The 21,669-nt window shown below is 47.3% G+C and overlaps 1 protein-coding gene across 1 annotated transcript; it reads right to left on the minus strand.

The window, feature by feature from the left end:
* Nucleotides 1-1,896: 1,896 nt before the first annotated feature.
* LOC128322172 (uncharacterized) lies at nt 1,897-12,716 on the minus strand. Its single transcript, XM_053242952.1, has 3 exons — nt 12,461-12,716; nt 6,650-6,707; nt 1,897-3,374 (listed from the first exon to the last, which is right to left on the minus strand). Exons 1-3 carry the CDS (start codon nt 12,593-12,595, stop codon nt 2,209-2,211), a joined length of 1,359 nt encoding a protein of 452 aa, XP_053098927.1. The 5' UTR covers nt 12,596-12,716; the 3' UTR covers nt 1,897-2,208.
* Nucleotides 12,717-21,669: the final 8,953 nt, after the last annotated feature.

The raw sequence follows: 21,669 nt of genomic DNA on the forward strand, positions 1-21,669 counted from the left end.
CTGAAGCCTTTTGTCCTGCCTGAAAATATGTTTCTCAGGATCCTTCAGACCTCAGGGAAATATTTTAAGGAGGCACAGTGAGCTGCAGAAAGAAGGGGGGAATTCTAAAAATCGCCCCTCCCATTGCGTGTCCATGATGTTATTTGGTGCATGCAACATTAGCCCAGATGCCAGATATGGTGGCTGTGGTGGTGGCTTACATGATGAGCACTCCCGTTGCCAGAACCTAAGGGGTATACTCGTGGGTCAAATGGGCCGTAACCCAAAATTTGGCTGAAAATAAGCCAAATCTGGCAACAGATCTTGTCAATGGTAGGGACCTGTTGGGAACTTCAAAGGCAGCCCTGATGGTGAAGCAACCAGTAGATGCTGTGGAATAAGAACATAAGAACAGCCCTGCTGGATCAGGCCCAAGGCCCATTCAGTCCAGCATCCTGTTTCACACAGTGGCCCACCAGATGCCTCTGAGAAGCCCACAGACAAGAGATGAAGGCATGCCCTCTCTCCTGCTGTGGCTGCCCTGCAACTGGTATTGAGAAGCATCATGCCATTGAATCTGGAGATAGCCCACAGCCACCAGCCTAGTAGCCACTGATAGACCTGTCCTCCATGAATTTGTCTAAGCCCCTTTTAAAGCCATCCAAGCTGGTGTCCATCACCACATCCCGTGGCAGAGAATTGCATAGATTAATTATGCGCGATGTGAAAAAGTACTTCCATTTGTTGGTCCTAAAGTTTCCTGCCTTCAGTTTCATGGGATGACCCCTGGTTCTAGTGTTGCAAGAGAGGGGGGGAAATCTCTGTCTGTCTGTCCACTCTCTGTTCTCCATGCATAATATGTTTCACTTATTATCCATAATACACTTCTATAAAGTCTCCTCATAGTCACCTCTTTTCCAAACTAAAAAGCCCCAGATGCTCCAGCCCCCTGATCATCTTGGTTGTCTGCTTCTACACTTTTCCCAGTTCTACAATATCCTTCCTAAGATATGGTGACCAGAACTGTACGCAATACTCCAAATGTGGTCGCACCATAGATATGTATATTAGCATTTTTATTTCCAATCCCCTTCCTAATGTCTCCCAGCATGGAACTGGGCTTTTTCACAGCTGCCATGCACTGAGTCGACACTTTCAACAAGCTGCCCACCACAACTCCAAGATCCTTCTCCTCAGTGGCGGAGGAAGCCAGCCGGCGGCCAGTGTTCCTCCCACCGGCGGCCCCCTGCCACGTCCCCTGCGTCTGACATCAGATGCAGGGAGCATGGCTTCACTCACAAATGGGACCACACGCCCCATTTGGGAGCAAATACTGGCCAGTGCTTCATTTGCAGCATGGCCGGGAGCTGCTCTCCTTGCCATTAAAGGCAGGGAGAGCATTCCTGGCTGCACTGTTAATTTCGGCACTGGCCGGTATTTGCTCCCAAATGAGGTGCATGGCCCCATTTGTGAGCGATGCCGCACCCCTTGCCTCTAACGTCAGATGCAGGGTTTGTGGCTGGGGCGCTAGGCGCGGCCCCTCATTGGTGGCAGCCCGGGTTCTTCGAACCCATTTGCTCAATGGTGGCTCCACCTCTGCCTCTCCTGGTCAGTCACTGACAGCTCAGACCCCCTCAGTGGATATTCAGACCCTATTCAGATGGCTTCTGGGCAGCAGTGCAGTGGTTCTTCCCATTGTTTTAAACAGAAGGAGTACCTTACTGCTGCCCGGATGCGGTTTTAAGTTATTCCATAGTAGCCCCATTGCTACATCATTGGGGCTGCCTTTGAAGTTCCACAGCAGGCCTCACAGATCCCTACCATCGATAGAGGGCTGCCCATCATTCCAGTCAATTGCAATGGCAGTATTGATCATAGTACAACTTCTCACCCTTGTCCTCTTTAGCCAGAGTAGCTGCCCTTTGCCTCGTTCCCAGAAGAGCTCCTCTTGGGAGACAATGGAGTTGGGGTTAGATCCCCAAGTCAGCATGGCAGTTACACCAGTTGTGTCTTTACCCTGTCACTGCAACTCTAGCTTTGGATTCTATGACCATTTGAGAATCTCCACACGCAAGCATTTGTGCTTTGCTTTTGTTTTAATGGACCCAACCCTACCCAAATGTTTTCAGTGAAACAGCAGAGGATGCCATTCCTTCCTTGCCCAAGGAGTCCATCCATAATTTCATGGTAGAAAGCTTAGTTGGTGACCATCTCCACTGGAAAGCATCTTCAACTGGCAATGGTGGGTGGTACTACATCAAGCCCTCCCCTCCCCCTGTCTGCCAAGAGAGGTGAATTATGGGGGAATGGTTCATTATGGCCCAAGCTGGTGCCAGCACTGCTTCCTGCCAACTTCTCGTAATCTGAATTTGGCAGCAGAGACCTTCTTTGGTGCTTTCTCTCCCAGATGCTCTTGCGTTGCTTTTGGGTCTCACAGTTCCCCTGGCCAGCTGGCCCTTGACTGGAACTGCCCCTGCTCTGGCTGAAAGAGATCCTGTTGGCCAGCACATCCTTGCCAGAGGTGGTCTGAGATGCCGAGAAGGGATGGTTTATCTGCTCGGAGTTGTGTTCTGGGCTGGGAGGTGGTGGGCTGACCAGATAAACATACACTTCTGCTTGCTGTGCGGCTGGCAAACACTGGTGCCACTCTAGCCCAAGACGGCGCTGGGGACCTCTTGGAGAATGTGGGTAGGAATATTCCTCACTGTTGAGATGGGTTCTGGATATCGTATCGGAAGCTAGGGCAGAGTACACCACTCGTCTGGGGCCTGGTAGGATTGGGCTAGGGATGAAGTTCGTCTCACTGGACTGACGGTTCAAGTGCTCATGAGGATGCTCTGAGTGGCGGGCACCAGACTCTTGTGTGTTCAAGCCAACCGAACGCTGTAGGAACCTCTGCCCTTGGACCCTCTCTCCTGCCACTTCTAAGCTATGCGGTTTATCACCGGTGGCCCTTTGGTGGTTTCGTGCAAGGCTTCCATAGCGGGCAGAACTGCTTTCTGCCAGCCTTTCGCACTCCGGAGAGTTGAAGCTGAAGCGCACCCACGAGGCGACAGATCCTGCGGGACATGCGGGCTGCGGGGTTTCGGTGTCTGAGGGCTGGGAGCTGCACTGGCTGTTCCTCCGTTGCTGCTGGCTCTTGCTCCAGCTGGCCTTCTTGTCAGCCGCGTCTTGAAGGCCTGGCCATGTGCCAAAGCAGCAGGCCTTGCTTTTCCTGCTGCCTTGAAGACTGCTCGGCTTATTAGTGGTGCCCATTTTCACGGTGATCTTCACAGGATCCACAACACAGCGGAAGCGCAGAGTGGAGAGTTTCTTGCGGCCTTTGATCAGCACTGAATTCTTCCATAGTCTCTTGCTGCTGGAGAGGACCCTGATGGACTTGAGCAAGCTGCCACCTTTAGGCAGGAAGAAAGCAATAAAGGTTGGGCTGTCATTCGATTCAGGACATCTTAGCCCATTATTCATGCATCATATTTGCCCAAATAGAAGAGGACTCTGAATTTAAGACGATCCCCTTAACAAATACAAATTAAATCAGGGGTACACAACTCAAATGCCCCAGAGGGCCATAAGCAACTACAATTTGGTGTGCAGGGGGGCGAGGTCAAAATTTCAGCACATTATTGCACTCAGATTCATTATTAAAAATATTAATGGAGTCAATTATTAGTTACTTGTGGATCTGCTTCCCTTGTCAAGAGGCCCACAATTTTAACTAAGGATAGTGGCCAGAAAATAGGCCCTACCCCTGCTCAGTCAGTGGGGCCCCTGGAGTCCATGCCAGCCCCAAACAAATGGCAAGTCCTCTCCTATCCCTAAGTCCCTGCTGCATTCAGGTTGCAATCCTAGGCATGCTTATTAAGAAGTAAGTCACATTGGTTACACAGTGGGATGTATTTCAGAATAATGCATAGGATGGTGCTGAAAGGCACTTTTTGGAGAGGACAGAGGATGGCTTTCTTTGGAGAAGAGGGAACTGACCCAAAGAATGGCCCTCTGCCTTTCTGGGCTGCTGTTGCTGCAAGATATTTATACCTGTGGGCAAGAAAGAAATCTGGGCCCCTGGCCTTATGTTGTGCAGGCCTGGCTTAAATGCAAGTTATACATGTATTTACACAAAAGGAAGATGACTCTGCATTTAAGACAATCCCCTTTAAACATACAGGTTAAATACAAGTTATACCTGTATTTACCTGAAAGGAAGAGGGGTCTGAATTTAAGATAACTCCCCTGATTTCAAACATCAAAGAACTTGGGGGAAACCTATTCTTGGTTTCAGGTAAATGTGGCACATTTTAGTCTAAGTGGTTGATCGATTGTTTGCATTTGCACAGAGGTAAAAATAGTCCTTCTGAAGAAAGAGGCTGACTTCCTTCTGTTTCAGAGGATGCATGCTAGGATTGCAACAGACTAATCTTAGAAGAGGCATTCTCTCCTCTGTGAGATAATGGTTGTCTTAAGTACTTGCATTTTAAAGTAATTATTTTATTTAAAAATATTGCTGCACAATTAATTAAGGACAATGGTCTAACTTAATAGATTAAATGTTGCAGCCCCAAATAAAAGTAACAATAACAAAACAAAAATGAAACTAAAGGAAGGAAAAGGAAGGAAGGAAGCTAGGTAGGTAGGTTGATATTCAGGTAATTGCATAGACTCTGTGAACTAACTGATGGAAACTCTCTCCCGTTCATTTTCCCATAGCTTAACCTGATCAAGCTGTCGGGGGAAAACAGCAGAGAGATTAAAATGGGATTGACAGGGAGTGGGCAGGGAAACAGAAAAGACTGACCACCATGTTGGTTAAGATAACAGTTCACTCATCTTTCTAGCTCAGTATTCTGTTTTATGGCAATGGACAGCCAAATGTCTCAGGAAACTTCACAAGCAGGCCACGACAGCAGTAAGCCATCCCTTATAAGTCTTCAAAATTCCCAGGATTATTTGGGAGAAGCCATGATAGTGAAAAACTGGTCTAAATTATCTATAACTTTGTAGTATCGGCAGTGAAAAACTGGTATAGTGAAAAACTGGTATCAATTATCTATAACTTTGTAGTATCGGCATGCCTACATTGTGAGATTTTGAGAGCAAATAATTCCTTTTTCACTCTCTCCACACCACTTTCCATGAGCTTTATAACATAAGAACTTGATTGAATAATCAATCAGATTATTACATTTTTATACCACCTTTCATTAAAATAATCTCAGGGCAGTTAACTTAAGAAGACTTACTGGATCAGGCCCAAGGCTTATCCAGGCCAGCACTCTGTTTCCCCCAGTGACCCATCAGATGCCTCTAGGAAGCCCACAATGAGGAGACGAAGGCATGGCCCCTTCTCCTGCCTTTGCTCCTCTGCAACTGGTATTCGGAGGCATTCCTTGCCTCTGAACCTGGAGGTAGCCTATAGCTAACCAGCAGCCATTGATAGACTTGCCCTCCATGAATTTGTCTAAGCCGCATTTAAAGCCATCCCAGCTTGCATTATAATCTCTACCAGAGGGATGATCAACCTGAGGTTCTCCAGCTGCTGTTAGACTACAGCTCCTGTCACCCCCAGCTTCAGGTTGGGGATGATGGGGGTTGTAGTCCAATAATCACTAGAGAGCTTCAGGTTGGCCACTTCTGCTCTATCATGTCCCCTTTCAATCATCTCCATTTCTTAGCGAATAGACTCCAGCTTTGTAGGCATACCAGAGAGACAGGTCGCACCCTTCCTTGCTTTCCTCACAGCCCCGCCTCTGCTGTCACTAGGGCTGTTCACTCGCTCCCCACTCACACATTCAGGGAATGCATAAGGGGAAAGCGGCATTGAGTCTGTTGGACGTTCGTATGCAATGGCTTTACATGTGGGTAGCTGTATGTTCATAAGGAATCCTGATCTCCCCTGGTCCCATTTTCCTACATGCATTTCCCATTTTCCTGCACGCATTCCCTCCCTGAAGGAAAGCAAATGAACAGCTATAGCTTCTCAGCCACAGTACTGGTAGGGTTGCCAGCTCTGCCTGAAGCTATTGCAGGAGATCTTTTTTAAAAATGTGTCTTGCCCAATATTTTTCATTATGTCAAGCTATTAACATCTCCAGCACGGGAGGCCCTTACATGTGGCAAGGTGGGGTGGTCATCTCTGGTAGCAGATTGTTGAGCAAGATGCTCCTGCTCGTGGCCCCTACTTTTTTTAAAAAGGGGGAGGCGGGTGGGCCCATGGGTTGCATTTGGCACCTTCCCTCAGGTGCACAGAGATCTTGAGCTGTCACTGATATCTAGGATCACTTTCTCATCTTTCCTGGACACTGATACTGATTCCTAGAAATTCCAGGCCAGTCCTGGAGGGCTGGCAATCCTAAGTACTAGGTAATTCACTACCATTGGAAGTCCCAGTGTAGATTTAGTTTCTTGGTGATTCCTGCCCTTAAAACAGCTTCCTTGCCTACTATCTCATGAAGTTTTCAGCATGGGAGTCTTTCCAGTCCCAGCACTCTATGATGTTTGTGGCCTGAGAGAAAGAAAACCCGCTAGGAGAAGAGGTAGGGAGGAAAAGGAGAGCAAAGAGAAGGGAGGAAGAAGTATTATCCTGAGAATCTGAGAGACAGAAGGAAAAGAAAAGAGAGATTTTTCCTCATTGCACACAACCTCATTGCAACCTTCTTGCTCATCTACAATTTACCTTTCTTGAAGCAAGCATCATAAACTCTCTTCAGGAATGGAGTCAAATTAATCCAGAACTGAAGAAAGGAAAGGGGGAAAAACATTTAAGGACACATTTATTTGTGGATTTGTTTTTAAAAATGTTAACATACAGCTTTTCTGTAAGGGAAAATACATCCTGACAGGTAACAATATTAAAAGCTGTACATAAATACACCCATATCACCCAAACGTAATAAAACAATACTAAAAATATAACTCAGTCACCGGGGGGGTGGGGGTGGGGGTGTTGGGTTAGGCAAGTAGAACCAGAAGAAGAAAACCAAGCAAAGAGTGCAGCAGACAGAAACTAAACCTTGTTCAAAATAAAGAAATTTTAATGGGTTCCAGAAGGTCACTAGTGAGAAGGCCAGACGAATCTCCCAGGAAAGGGAATTGCTTATTTTATTTTTATTTATCTGACAATCATCTTATTTATTTATTATTTCTCTGTGTAAACCGCCCTGAGCCATTTTTGGAAGGGCGGTATAGAAATCGAATGAATGAATGAATGAATGAATGAATAAATAAATAAATAAATAAATAAATAGCAAATAAATAAATAAATACAGAGCCTGACTGCAATAGCTGAAAAGGCTGTGTCACACAGACTCAGCTTCTTAACTTCTGAAGTGACAGTCAAGGCATCTTGACAAACTGCTCTCTTTGGACCCCTCCAACCTGGATGGGCCCTGAGGGAATCATTCTGCCACCACCAAACAAAGGCTATGGACATGGGTGTGGTCTCAGGGATTGATTAGCTGGCAAGGCCGTCTCAGTGGCCTAAGCAGCTGCCCATCAATACCAACCCCTGACGTTGGCCCTGCTCTGAAGGCTGAGGGATGCAGAGCAGCAGGGCATCAGCTGAAGACCTCAGGGAGTGAGTGGGCGAGCTCCTGTGGGAGAAGGTTCGTCCTTAAGAGAAGGTCTTGACCAGGCCTGCTCAACTTTGGCCCTCCTGCAGATGTTGGCCTACAATTCCCATAATTCCTGGCTATTGGCTGCTGTGGCTGAGAATTATGGGAGTTGTAGTCCAAAAACAGCTGGGGGGCCTAAATTGAGCAGGCCTGGTCTTGACCAACAGCAACATAACTCATTACACCATTTCAGGCCTCCACCACCACCACCAGCACCAACAACGACAACTTTGTTAGCCACCCCATAACAAATTGTTCTCTGGGCAGCTCAGAACACAACATTCAAAGATGAAATAAGAACACACAACACATTCAATCATTACAGACCAAAGCGGGAAGGTGGGGGTCAATACAAAGCAATTTAAAAACTCTTTAAAAATCAGTTAACAGGTTTAAGAATCAAAATTTAAGAGGTCTGAATGAACAAAAAGATCTTTACCTGGTGCTGGAAAAAACAAAGTGATGAAGCCTGGTGAACCTCACTGGGTAGGCTATTCCATAAACTGGGTGCAACCACAGAAGAGGCCCTCTCCCTAGTAGCTAGCCACCCGCCTCATCTCGTTTGGCAAGGGCACTCGGAGGAGGGCCACTGAAGACCATCTTAAGGTCCGGGTTGGGACATATGGGGCATTAAAATGTCTTTGTCAGATGTAATGCATAATACATGTTATGCATCTGAAGTGCTTCTGCTACAGCCCAACGCAGGGTTCTTTCTCCCCTCAGTGTTTTAAAAACTGTGAATTACTGTTTCTCTCATATATACACAATCTGCCAAGTACGTGACCTAGACTAGGCCGCCCCCACCCCTGGTGGGTGAATCTCCCATTCACAGATTCATCAAGAAACATTAATATGTCTTTGTCACATGTAATGCATCATCATCATCATCATTAATAATAATAATACTACATAATTTAAAAACCAACTTTTTAAATTAGCTGCCCCATAACAAATTGTTCTCTGCGTGCTCACAACACAATAAAAACATCCAATTAAAACACATAATATAAAACAAATTGAAATCAAAAATACAGTATAAAACATTTTAACACCTGTTGAAAAATTAATCTTTAAAAGCTTGAGTGAACAGAAAAGTCTCCACCTGTAGGGGTGTGCACGGAACCGCCAACTGCGGTCCGGCACTGGGGTGGGGGGTACCTTTAAGAGCGGCGGGAGGGTTTACTTACCCCTTACGTCTCTGTGATGTGCGCGCGCGCGCAATGCACTCCTGGGAGGTTTTGCAAGCAACGTCGGGGAAGGGGCGGCAGGGTGGTATCCTGCCGCCCCAATTACTCGTAAGTTTATGGCATCAGAGCGGGAAAGCGGCGGGAGGGGTAAGTAAATGCTCCCGCCGCTCTTAAAGGTACCCCCCACCCCGAACCGAACCACCCAGGTCCGGACCGGTCCAGAGGCCTTTTCAATGGCCTCCGGACCAGTCCGGGCCCATCCCTATCCACCTGATGTCTAAAAGAACAAAGTGACAAAGCCAGGCAAGCCTCACTGGGGAGACTATTCCATAAACGAGGTGCCACCACCGTAAAGGCCCCCTCCCTAGTAACCAACTGCCTCACCTTGTTTGGCAAGGGCAGTTGGAGCAGGGCCTCCAAAGTTCTTACGGTCTGAGTAGGGACATATGGGGCAAGGTGCTGTCACAGGTAACTTGGTCACAAGCCCTTAGGTACCTTAAAGCAAAGCCATCATTATCAGTGCAGTCATCAGGCAAGAATCTCACAACCCTACTGAATTCTGTTCATACATTCTGTAACTCTAGAACTGTGGAGCTGAAATAGGCTCACATGGTCAACTGTCTCTAAAGGGGCCATCCCAAAGACCTGGGTCAGGTAACAAAATGTATTAAGATAGGCCTTGACAATTTTTCTTTGGATCTGTGAGCCAGTCTAAAAATTTAGGAGCTAGACCATGGACACTTGACAAGATCATTGGACTTGATGACAGATACTGTGAAGGGGGAGGGAATGTATGGGCTTCTCTTTATCTCCTTTACAAGTAATATACTTGGAACAGGGCTGCTTGAGACAAATAATGATATTATTAAATAACTCTGCCTCTGAATACCCTAGTCTAGGCACCATGGTCCAATTTCTAGGTGCCATGGCTCCTTTGCACCTGGGATTTGTCAAGCCCTGCATTAAGACCTTCCTCAAAGGCCCTTCTTTGGGTCCTGCCCCCCACAGGGATAACGCAGGTAGTGATAAGAGAGAAGGCTTTTTGGTGGTGGCACCCCCAGTTCTGAAACTCTCTCCCAAAAGAGGTTTCCCTGGCACTGAGTCTGACATCTTTTAGGTGCCAGGTGAAACCCCTTTTATTAGTCCAGGCCTTTTTGAGTGATTTGATCTCGTTATGTCCTTTGTTGATATTTGTATACTCTGCTGCCTAATTGTGTCCTTAATTGTATGGAGGGTTCCATAGCTCAATTACAGCAGAGTACTTCTTTGCATGTGTAATGCCCCAGGTTCAATCCTTAACATTTCCAGGTAGAATGGAGGGGTTGACCCCATTTAAAACCCTGGAGAGTCGCTGTCAGACAGTTTCAACAATCGAACTCGATGAACCAGTCAATGGACTCACTACACGGCAGTTTTATGCATTCAAACCACATATAGGCTTTTAATGATATGGTTAATTAACTTTGACTGTGTTGTAAGTTGTTCTAGAAATCCTTTTGGATTGGGGGGGGGGGCTTATCTATTATTGCAACTACTAAAAATATTAGTAGTTTTGCAACAAAAGTGCTCAAAGACTGGTTTTCACAGAAAAAGAAATAACAAACAAACAAACAAATAAGTAAGTAAGTAAGAAAGATGGTTCCCTGCCTCAAAACTTACAATCCAAAAGGAAATATCTATCTATCTATCTATTTATATACCACCCTTTTCAAAATGACCCAGGGCAGTTTACACTAAATATAAGGCAGACACCAGCAACAGCCACTGGAGGGATGTTGTGCTGGGGGTTGGATAGGGACAGTTGCATTCCCTCTGCTAAACAGAACAGAATCACCTCTTTAAAAGGTGCCTCCAGAGGTGCACTTAGGTAATTTTGGAGCCTGGATCTAAAGACCTTTGGAGGCTCCTCCCCACCCTCATCCACCCCGCTGCCAGTTAAACATCTTCTCCCCCCCCCCACACACACACATACACCTGTGACAAATGCAGTATTTTTAACACTTGGGTTCTTGAGGGCACAATCAGCAAATGAACTCCCAATAACATCAAACAGGTATATTCATGCAAATATGCATTAGCAGAAACATTTCAGCACACAACTTAACATATTCCCATCCCATGTTTATTTCTTTCCTCACTCCCCCCTCTGTCTCTAAAGCACCCAGCAGAGGTCATAATCACACTCGGCCGGCCAGCACAATGAGGACCAGTGGTGACCACACCACACAGGACAGATTAAAGAGGATTTAGGGAGCCCCCAGGGGGTGTGGAGGTCCAGGACTTCGGCCCCGGAGTCCAGGGGTAAGAGCGCCACTGGGTGCCTCCACAAGCATGCATGTGCGCACACGCGCACACACACACACACACACACACACACACACACATATGAATAAAGGTAATCCCATTGAAACTTTATTTAAAACTGCACCCTTTTTTCTAACTTTAAGCTAAATCCCAAAGGCCATCACAAGCAGCGAGATCTTAGTCCACTTGACTATGGGAAATTTCTAGCAGGACAAAAAACTTCATAATTGAGGGGAAAGTGTCTTTGTGCCTTTGCTCTGTAAACTGGAGGGCCAAATCAGACAGCAGTGGCTCTGGGAAAGAGAGGGCTTTATCCTTCCCACCATGCTGTTTCCTTGATCAAAATACCTCCCCCAACAACCTGCAAAGCTGCTCTCTGCTGCCGCACTAAGCTGAATCCCAACCCCTGCAGGGCATTAATTAAAATTTTAATTAAACATAGAAACATCGGAGCCTGTCACAGATCCGCCTTTGCCCTTGATAAATTTCAGAGATTGTAACTGGACACATGTGGAAAGAGGTGGCCTCCAAGGTAGACTGCGTCTCTCTCGGCTGCTCATTCAGGGCTTTAGAGGTTAAAACCAGCACTGTGGGTTGTGTCCAAAAAAGGACAAAGAAGCTGTGGAGATGTTCTAGGAAGTTTTTCACACAGGGCTTTTAAAGCACTTTATCTTGCATCTCCTCCAGAATTGAGGGGGTGTGTTCACATATCGGCCAGATTTACCCCGAAGTCCCTGCAAGTTATTGGGGAGCAGTTCATACACAATTCGGGTTTTTCACTGCACATTAGAAACATAGCCCAATTTATATCCGGGGTAAAAAAAAACCCCACTTTTTTCATCAGTTTTGGGGGACAACTTCGAGTTCACAGTAAAGCCTCCCCATAAATACACGGTCAAATCTGCTGTTTGTAAAAGTCCCAGGTGTGCTCAGTGTCAGATTTCAAATTAGAGGGGAAGGTAGAGAGGGGGCCCAGCACCATTTCTGCTGGCCCCCTTAACTCCTGTTTTTAGAAGGCTACAGGGTGTGTGTGTGGCTGTCTGAAAGTACGACTAGCAGAGCAGAGACCAGAGCCTCATGCCTACAGGAGCGTTATGCTGCAGCACCACAACAGAGATTCTCTTCGTTCCGGCAGCACCAGAACCATACTGATTCATCATGGGTGGCCCCACCAACTATTTTTGCCCTAGGTCCTGCACCAAATAGAGGCAGCCCTGACAGACAGCCACAATTTGGCTAGAAAACAGGGGGGTTTTGACTGTAGACTTAAAGAAGGAACAAAGCCCCTGCTTTCCTTCCACTATCGCATATCCCTGCTAGGAAGATGCCCACCATGCCCACGTGCTCTCCAATGCTGATGACAGCAATGCCAACTTTGCTTACCAAAGTGATTGTTTTAAGAGCATGTTCCAGTAAGGCAAAAAGCCCCAGGAAGATCAGGATGGTGATTAGGAGCTTCTGGTGGGGCTCACCAAAGGGGAGGCAGCTGGTGTAGACCTGGTTCCCCGGCACAGCCATGGCTGGAGAAAGAAAAGGTGTCGGAAGCTCAGTGCCACATCTTCCCTCTCATTTCCCTGCACTGTTGCCAGCCACAGCCACAGCAAGCAACAGCTCCAGCTGTGAAGGGTGCTCTGGGGGGGGGGGGATGTCCAAGCTGTGTGTACATGTGTGTATGTGTGAGCACAGTCCTTTGTGACAAGTGCCCTGTGTCATTTTTTCAAATGTGAGTCAGGTTAGATTGTCTTGGCTGGACCAATCAGGAGCTCCCTCTGGAGGGGTTCTGCAGCAACCAAGGTCACTGACCTGGAAAAAAACCACTCAGTGAAGCCATCTGCAATTGCAGTCTGCATGGCTTATTGGAGTCAGGAACGCAGGAAGCTGCCTTATACTCGGTCAGACCATGGCCCCATCAAGCTCAGTGCTGTCTAGGAACATAGGAAGCTGCTTTATACCAAATCAGACCCTTGATCCATCTAGCTCAGTATTGTCCACACAGACTGGCAGCAGCTTCTCCAAGGTTGTAGGCAGGAGACTCTCTCGGCCCTATCTTGGAGATGCTGCCGGCGGGGGGGACGGGGACTTGGAACCTTCTGCTCTTCCCAGAGCGGCTCCATCCCCTAAGGGCAATATCTAACAGTGCTCTCGCATGTAGTCTCCCATTCAAATTCAAACTAGGGCAGACACTGCTTAGCAAAGGGGACAATCCATGCTTGCTACCACAAGAGCAGCTCTCCTCCCTTAGGCCTGAGTTCAAGCCTTTCCATCAGTCTAATGTCGACATCAGTAGTCGATTCTCATGTTATGTCCAACACTCATACAACCTGTGTAAGGTATACACAGACACAGATCTGTACCCAGGTGCAGTTATTCAGGCCTTAAGTTGAACAAAGGTACAGCAATACACTTCATATCTGTCCTATGAGGGATGAGGTTCACTTTTAAAATAAATGCAGGTACAGTCATTCACACAAAATATATATCTGTGTACAGACATCAGAAATCTGAACACAGGTATGACATAATGAGGCCATTCTCATGACCACAGGTAAGTGGGCTAAGGGAGCTCAGCCTGGCTCCTGGTGGTTAGCCCACTTAAGTCCCCCCCTTAAATGAGGTTAGCGGATCGAGTGCTCCACTAACCCCATTTTGGTGATTGTGGGTTGCCGTGTCACAGCAACTCATGGGAATACCCCCGCTGGAAGGCTAAAACAAGCCTCCAGGTCTCAGGGGTCTCCCTAGGATGCCCCACGCATGCGCTTGGGGCATCCTGGGACTTCTGGGGGCAGGGCGGCCCCTGATCCCTGCAGGCCCTACCGGCTCTGTGAAAGAGCCAGTAATTGTGTGGGCAGCCGATCCAGCCGCCCAGGGCTCTGCAGGTGCTCATGTGCGGGAGAGGGGGCTTGGAGTGGCTTGGTCCGCTCTCCTCACCTAACCCCATCTGGCTCTCCGCACTGCTCGTGTGGAGAGCCTCAATGTCTGAATAGGGCTAGAGTTTCACAAACTTCTGACAGCTGAGGCAGAATTATTGTTTTTCATTAAAGTGGAGGGCACACCACTCGCTCAGAGGTGCTCTTACCCCTGGACTTTGGGGCTGAAGTCCAGGGCCTCCACAGCCCCTGCCCCCCCCCTAATCTTTAGTCTATCCTGGGTGGTGTGGTTTGTTCCCTCAGGAACCTACGTGTTAAAAAATCATGCTTAACTTGTAGCGGGGGAGGGGGTGTCCAAAGGTCTTTAGGTCCAGGCTCCAAAATTACCTAGGTGCACCTCTGCACTCACCCCTCTAAAGGCTTATGCACAGACTGTGTCAAAGTAAGACATTCAGAAGAGCCAATATTCAGAGGAGCCCATCCACTGTGTTTCAGAAACATTTGCCTGCAACCCAACTGGAAGGACACAAACAGCAACTCACACAGCGATGCAATGAACCACCTCCTCTAAGGGCAAGTGATGGATTGCTTGATTAAGTGCCGTCAAGTTGGTGTCAACTCTTAGCGACCACATAGATAGATTCTCTCCAGGATGATCGGTCTTCACCTTGGCCTTTAAGGTCTCTCGGTGGTGCATTCATTGCTGACGTAATTGAGTCCACCCACCTTGCTTCTGGTCGTCCTCTTCTCCTCCATCCTTCAACTTTTCCCAGCATTATAGACTTCTCAAGGGACAGAGCTGGGTTTCTGCATAACGTGTCTGAAGTATGATAGTTTGAGCCTGGTCATTTGTGCCGCCTCGAATGAAAAATTCTGGATTGATTTGTTCTATGGTCCATTTGTTTGTTTTCCTGGCTGTCCTCAATAGTCTCCTCAATAGTCTTCTCCTCAATAGTCTTCTCCAGCACCAAAGTTCAAAAGCGTCAATACTTTTTCTATCTTACTTCTTCAAAGTCCAGCTTTTGCATCCATAGAGTGTCACGGGAAAAACCATTGTCCAAACGATTTTAACTTTTGTCGGTGTAGACACGTCACGGGCAGGTGACTATGTTTTATCTCTGCTGCATCGGGAGTGATTTTACATTTATATCCCGCTTTTCCTCCAAGGAGCCCAGAGCGGTGTACTACATACTTAAGTTTCTCTTTCACAACATCCCTGTGAAGTAGGTTAGGCTGAGAGAGAAGTGACTGGCCCAGAGTCACCCAGCTAGTTTCATGGCTGAATGGGGATTTGAACTCGGGTCTCCCTGGTCCTAGTCCAGCACTCTAACCACTACACCACGCTGGCTCCATTAGAGAGATGCAGCTGAATTACCAGCCCTGGAGATGGACTGGAAGGACGCAAGGCTAATCCATCATGCAGAGATGCAACGGGCAGCTTCCTCTGAGGGTGAGTATTCACCAGAGTGTTGATATATTGCACATGGCACTAAGTATAATTTTCATTATTTCCAAGTGGGTCCCAGGAATGGAGAAGTCACTCAGGTTTCCATGTCCTAATATGTTGTGTTCTCAGTCTAGCATCCAGCAAAGACAAGGTTGATAAAACAATGTTCCTTTTATTAGAACAGGATCCCATAATTAACTTGCAAATGATAAACACAGCAACTGCACCCACTCTCGGCTCACTGCACACCAAACCACACCCAGAGAGTCACAGAGAAAAACTGGCCTGTTTCATTACAGGCTTCTTCATGGTACTTTTCTCAAACACCACACGAATTGTTCTTTCTTGACCACCTCTTGGACAGCTTGGGAATTACTTGTCTGACATAGATAGAATCTAGTCATGAGAGCCAGTAAGTCAGGTGCTGGCCTTGGATGTGGGAAACCTGGTTTAAATCTCCAACTGCAGCCTGATGCAGACATTATGCTATATTAGTGTACAGATAATCTGTACACTTGAACATGTGTTTGCGTGAATGACTGTACCTGTGTTCGTTTTAAAAGTGAACCTGAATACAGGCTCTTCAAATGGATGGTATAGACAGGAAGCTACTTCTCTAACTACATTCAGCATGTTATCTATCTATCTATCTATCTATCTTCTCTTTCTATACTGCCCTTCCCAAAATGACTCAGGGCGGTTTACACAGAGAAATAATAAATAAGATAAGATGGATCCCTGTCCCCAAAGAGCTCACAATCTAAAAAGAAACATAAGAAAGGCACCAGCCACAGTCACTGGAGGGATGTTGTGCTGGGGGTGGACAGGGCCAGTAACTCTCCCCCTGCTAAATAAAGAGAATCACCACAGTAAAAGGTGCCTCTTTGCCAAGTTAGCAGGGGTGAATATGTGAATGACTGTACCTGTGTACACTGTACACTCATCCTACGAGTGTTCAACATAACATGTGAATGGGCCTTGTGTCCTGCGTGGCTTTCTTAGCTAGTCTAGGCATTACACTCCATGGGGCCTGCAGGTTTCTTGCTCCGTGCATGTAGTCTTTTGCAGAACCAAGGAGGGTCCAACTACCCACAACGTGAGAGATCCATGATCAGATATCTCCACTTCTTCTTTCATTAGAAGCAGCCTTAAGTTGCAGGGAAAAATTGCTGAGTTGGATCAGGATTTTGGCATGGGTAGGGGGAGGGGTAACTCCCCCCCACCAACCATTTCCCTCACCTCAAACCTGCAGAGGGGGGAAAAAGATAAGTGTGAGGATTTTCAGGCCGTGCTCCTTGGTATGAGAAGACAGAGGGTTGTGCCCAGTGCACAAGAGCCTTGTCTTCCACTGTGATATGTTACATAGGAAGCTGCCTTCTACTGAGTCAGACCATTGGTCTATCTAGCTCAGTATTGTCTACACAGACTGGCAACGGCTTCTCCAAGGTTGCAGGCAGGAATCTCTCTCAGCCCTACCTTGGAGATGCCACGGAGGGAACTGCATGCAGAGAGTCTTCACAGAATGGCCCCATCCCCTAAAGGGAATATTTTAGAGTTCTGCTCGCACACGTAGGAATATCGTCTGGTGCTCACATGTAGTCTCCCATTCAAATGCAACCAGGGTGGACCCTGCTTAGCAAAGGGGACAATTCATGCTTGCTACCACAAGACCAGCTCTGTCCTCCCTATATGTTGGATATGCCAGTGTGGACAGTACTAGAAGCAGGATCAGCATTCCCACCCCCCTTGTTCACTTTAGCTGTTTCAGCCTTTAAAGCAGAGGTTCTCAACCAGGGTCCCCGGATGTGGGTGGACTACAACTCCCATTATCCTCAGTTGGCCATCGTGGCTGGGGTGATGGGAGTTGTAGTCCAACAACATCCGGGGAACCAAGGCTGAGGACCTCTGCTTTCAAGAGAGGGACGAATTTGTGGGAGCAGCTGAACTATATAGCAAAGGAAAGACTCTGCCAAAGAGCTTTGACAGCTGTTCAGACAGGAGAGGAGAGAGTTACAGCGTCCTCCTTTGCTTGCGTCTGGCTTGCATGGGAGTGAATCAGTGGCAGAGACAATTGGGCAAGCCCATTACCAGCCCTTGCTCTGTTAAAAATAGAGCCCTTGTTGAAAGTTAGCTGCTGGCAAGGGCTTTCTACCCAGCAGGGAAGCCGTATCCGCTGGCTTCTCCTTCAAGCTCTATTAAGTGCCGGGTTCTCATCTAGTCGCTTCTCTTAAAGGCACAGCATCCAAGCAGCCACCCAAGCAATGCACCTTCCCTGCACGGCTTCTGCTTCCTGATGGTAGCACTCCTGAGGTTTGGGAGAGATGCTGGTGGGCTTGCCCTAGAGTTACTTAAGGGGTTGGAGGTGTGGCACTCATGGACCGAGTGTTCAACCCAATGTTGCTAACTGGGCAAAGAGGCGCCTTTTCCAAGTGGTGATTCTCTTTATTTAGCAGGGGGAGAGCAACTGGCCCTAGCCACTCCCAGCACAACATCCCTCCAGTGACTGTTGCTGGTGTCCATCTTATGTTTCTTTTTAGATTGTGAGCCCTGTTGGGGACAGGGAACCATCCTACTTACTTATTCCTTCTCTATGTAAACCGCTTTGGAAACTTTTGTTGAAAAGCAGTATATAAATGGTGGTTGTTGGAATCTTCTTGTTGGAATCTTTCGGACAGGCTGTTGGTAGGTTGGATACCAGAGGTTCAGGGCATCCTCTTCAGACCCCAGTGAGAAGTCTGTGACCTCAGAGCGAGCTATGAGGTAGTGGCCAAGCGATCTCCTTTAGCCGAAGGCCTGATGCTTTCAAGAAGAGCCATTTCCCCTGGCGCTGTTGGTATCATTGAGGGATCCTTCTTGACATCTGAGGAGATGCAGAAGATCTCAGATTCTGGTCTAAGCTGAGCCCTCTCAGCATGGGAATTGGGGCCAAACTACATGCCACATGAAGCGTGGGCTTAACACTGATCTGTTTGTTCCTTTCAAGCAAAATAGTAGCTGAATTGTGCCCACCCCCCACCCCCCCAATGAATTAGGACCAAGACATGGGGGAAAGGGACTTTAACTCCCCTACCCCATCACAGTCCAGCTTGAGCCTCCCACAACTGTTGTCATGTCCTATGTACTCAAAGCAGGGGTTCTCAACTTGCGCCCATCCAGATGTTGCTGAACTACAACTCCTATCATTCCCAGCCACAATAAATCATGGCTTGGAATGATGGGAGTTGTAGTTGCACAACATCTGGACGACCACAGGTTGAGAACGCCTGACTTAGGGGATGGGACTGTACCTCAGTGACAGAGCACGTGCTTTGTGTGAGTAGGAAGTCTCAGGTTTGATTCCTGGTATTTTCAGATAGGACTGGGGAACATAGGGAGCTGCCATCTACGGAGTCAGACCATTGGCCTATCTAGCTCAGTATTATCTTCACAGACTGGCAGCAGCTTCTCCAAGTTTGCAGGCAGGAGTCTCTCTCAGCCCTATCTTGGAGAAGCCAGGGAGGGAACTTGGAACCTTCTGATGTTCTTCCCAGAGCGGCTCCATCCCGAGAGGAATATCTTACAGTGCTCACACATCAAGTCTCACATTCATATGCAATCAGGACGGACCCTGCTTAGCTAAGGGGACAAGTCATGCTTGCTACCACAAGACCAGCTCTCTTCTCATTTGAAGACCGGTTTGAAACTCTGGAGAGCTGCTGCCAGGGGAGAGCTTGACTGGGGCCTGCTTTCCTGCACTAGGGTAGGATGGTGTTTCCTCCTACCAGAGGAAATTGGTGAGTAGGGCAGCATCATCCATCCCAGCTCCTGACGATCACTCCCTCCCCTCCTACTTTGCTTTCCCCCTTGCACATGATCACAAAACGGGAGCGGATACATGTCCTGAATTACGGACACTCGTCCTACCCTGGTGACAGTTGTGTGAACAAGCCTAATATGTGAAAAGAAGGTATGAAGTTAGTTTGTACTGAACCCATTTTGCTCGCTGTTGTCTCCTCTGCCTAGTATTGGGTCTACTCTTGGGGTTTTTTAGGCAGGGGTCTTTCCTGAAGATACCAAGGATTGAGCCTGGAACTTCCACATGCAAAGGGCATACTGTGAAACTGAGCTCCCCCCGCCCGCTCATATGGCTTACATAAGAACAACCCTGCTGGATCAAGCCTAAGGCCTGTCTAGTCCGGCATCCTGTTTCACACAGTTGCCCACCAGATGCCTCTGGGGAGCTGAACAGGCAAGAGGAGGGAGAATGCCCTCTCTCCTGCTGTTGCTCCCCTGCAACTGGTTTTGAGAGGCATCGTGCCTCTGAGGCTGGAGGTGGCCCACAGCCACCAGACTAGTAGCCATTGATAGACCTGTTCACCATGAATCTGTCTTAATCCCCTTTTAAAGCCATCACCACATCCCATGGCAAGAAATTCAATAGATTAATTATGCACTGTGTGAAAAAGTACTTCCTCTTGTTGGTCCTAAATTTCCCAACCTACAGTTTCATGGGGTGACCCCTGATTCTATTGTGAGGCGTGGAGAAAAATTTCTCTCTGTCCACCCTCTCCACTCCATGCATAATTTTAGACACCTTGATCATGTCTCCCCATAGTTGCCTGTTTTCCAAACTAAAGAGCCCCAGATGCTGTAGCCTAGCCCCATAAGCCCGGTGCTCCAGGCCTCTGATCATCTTGGTAGCCCTCTTCTACACCATTTCCAGTTCTATGTCCTTCTTAAGATATGGTGACCAAAACAGTACACACAGTACTCCAGATGTTGTTTCTCTATGTACAAAATGCCAAGGCATACTCGGCGGAGATGGACAATGCTCGCTGTCCCAGAGCTATGTGTGTTCCAGTTTCTGGTCTGCACCATCACGCCTGCGACCTCATTTGTTTAAGTCAGACAAAAGATGCAACAGCCGGCATTGTTGGCTTCCTAAAGGGAGCAAATTTTCTCCTACTGACTGATTAATTACTCAGTGAATACATTCAGCTTGAAGAGACACTTTAATTATTCAGGGGCTGCGTGGATGGTAATATAAGCATTTTTGTCTTCCCAGTCACCCGGATCGCGTCACGTGAAACCAAACCCCTAGTTCTGTGTACTCAGGGAAATGCTTTGGAATAGCTGGTTCCCTGGAACAAACTCCACTAGAGGCGAGACCCAGATAACACGCCAAGGTAATGTTATAGCTCTGAATAGGGAGTGCTTTCCTTATTATTCTCTCTGCCTTTGTTGGACCTTGGAAATCAACAGCTGTTCCATGCCCACAACCCTCCTATGATTGGAAAGCTGGTCTTACAACTCTATTTGCAGAACATGGCCTGCAAAAGGAAAACAAAATGAGACACTGGGGATTAAACAGGCAGATTTCCCTTCTAGTTTTAGCTTGTTAATGGTGTATAAATAAAGGATGAGTAGGCACGGCTGCTTTCTCAGCTTTAAAATATCTCTATTCTGAGGGCAGATTAGTACCAGGCTGTTGCCCTGAAATATCTTTTTGTCCTCTACCCCTGCTTTTCAGAAGCACCCAGCTTGAAGAAGAGTGCTGTGTAACTCAGTGGCTATTAGTCATGATAGCAGCGCTATCTGGAACCTCCAGAGATCTGTTGCTGAAGGGGCAACAGCAAGAGAGGGCTATGCCTGCCCTGCTTGTGGGCTTCTCAGAGACACTTGACTGACCACTGCAGGAAACCGTTTTTGGACTTGATGGCTTTAGTCTGATCCTACAGAACTATGCTTTATTTTTAATCCCAATTTTAACTATTGGTGTTTACAGCCTACAAAAAATTAAAAAGCAGCCTGTATTAACCTCTGTGCAAACACAGAAGCATCCTTTTGTTGCATAGAAAATTCACTCTCCATGGTGTGTTCCACATTATGCTCCATGTTCCCCCTTTTTCATGTGTCCATATTTCATGCGATATTCCTTGCTCGGTTATGTTTTCATGCTATATGTTCCACTGGCATTCCATGTTGTATGTTCTTAATGCAAAAGCACACTCAAAAGAACAGCCCTGCTGGTTCAGACCCAGGGCCCATCTAGTCCAAGCTCAAGTGTGGCACAATCGTGCTTAGTATTTGGGGGGCACAGGATTAAAGCAGCAAGGGGCAAGGACATTAATTCAGTTTGTTTATTCTGCTTTGGTGGGGTTCTCTGTCTTTTTGTTTTTATTTCCCTGAATCTTTAGGATTTTAATAGCTACTGGAAGAATCTGATCTAATCCTGCAGCACAATGGAAAAACATTTGACTTGTGAATCAAATTATAGGCACCTATAATTATCAAGAAAA

Source organism: Hemicordylus capensis, chromosome 4, assembly GCF_027244095.1.
Source record: "Hemicordylus capensis ecotype Gifberg chromosome 4, rHemCap1.1.pri, whole genome shotgun sequence".
NCBI classification, from domain to species: Eukaryota; Metazoa; Chordata; class Lepidosauria; order Squamata; family Cordylidae; genus Hemicordylus; species Hemicordylus capensis.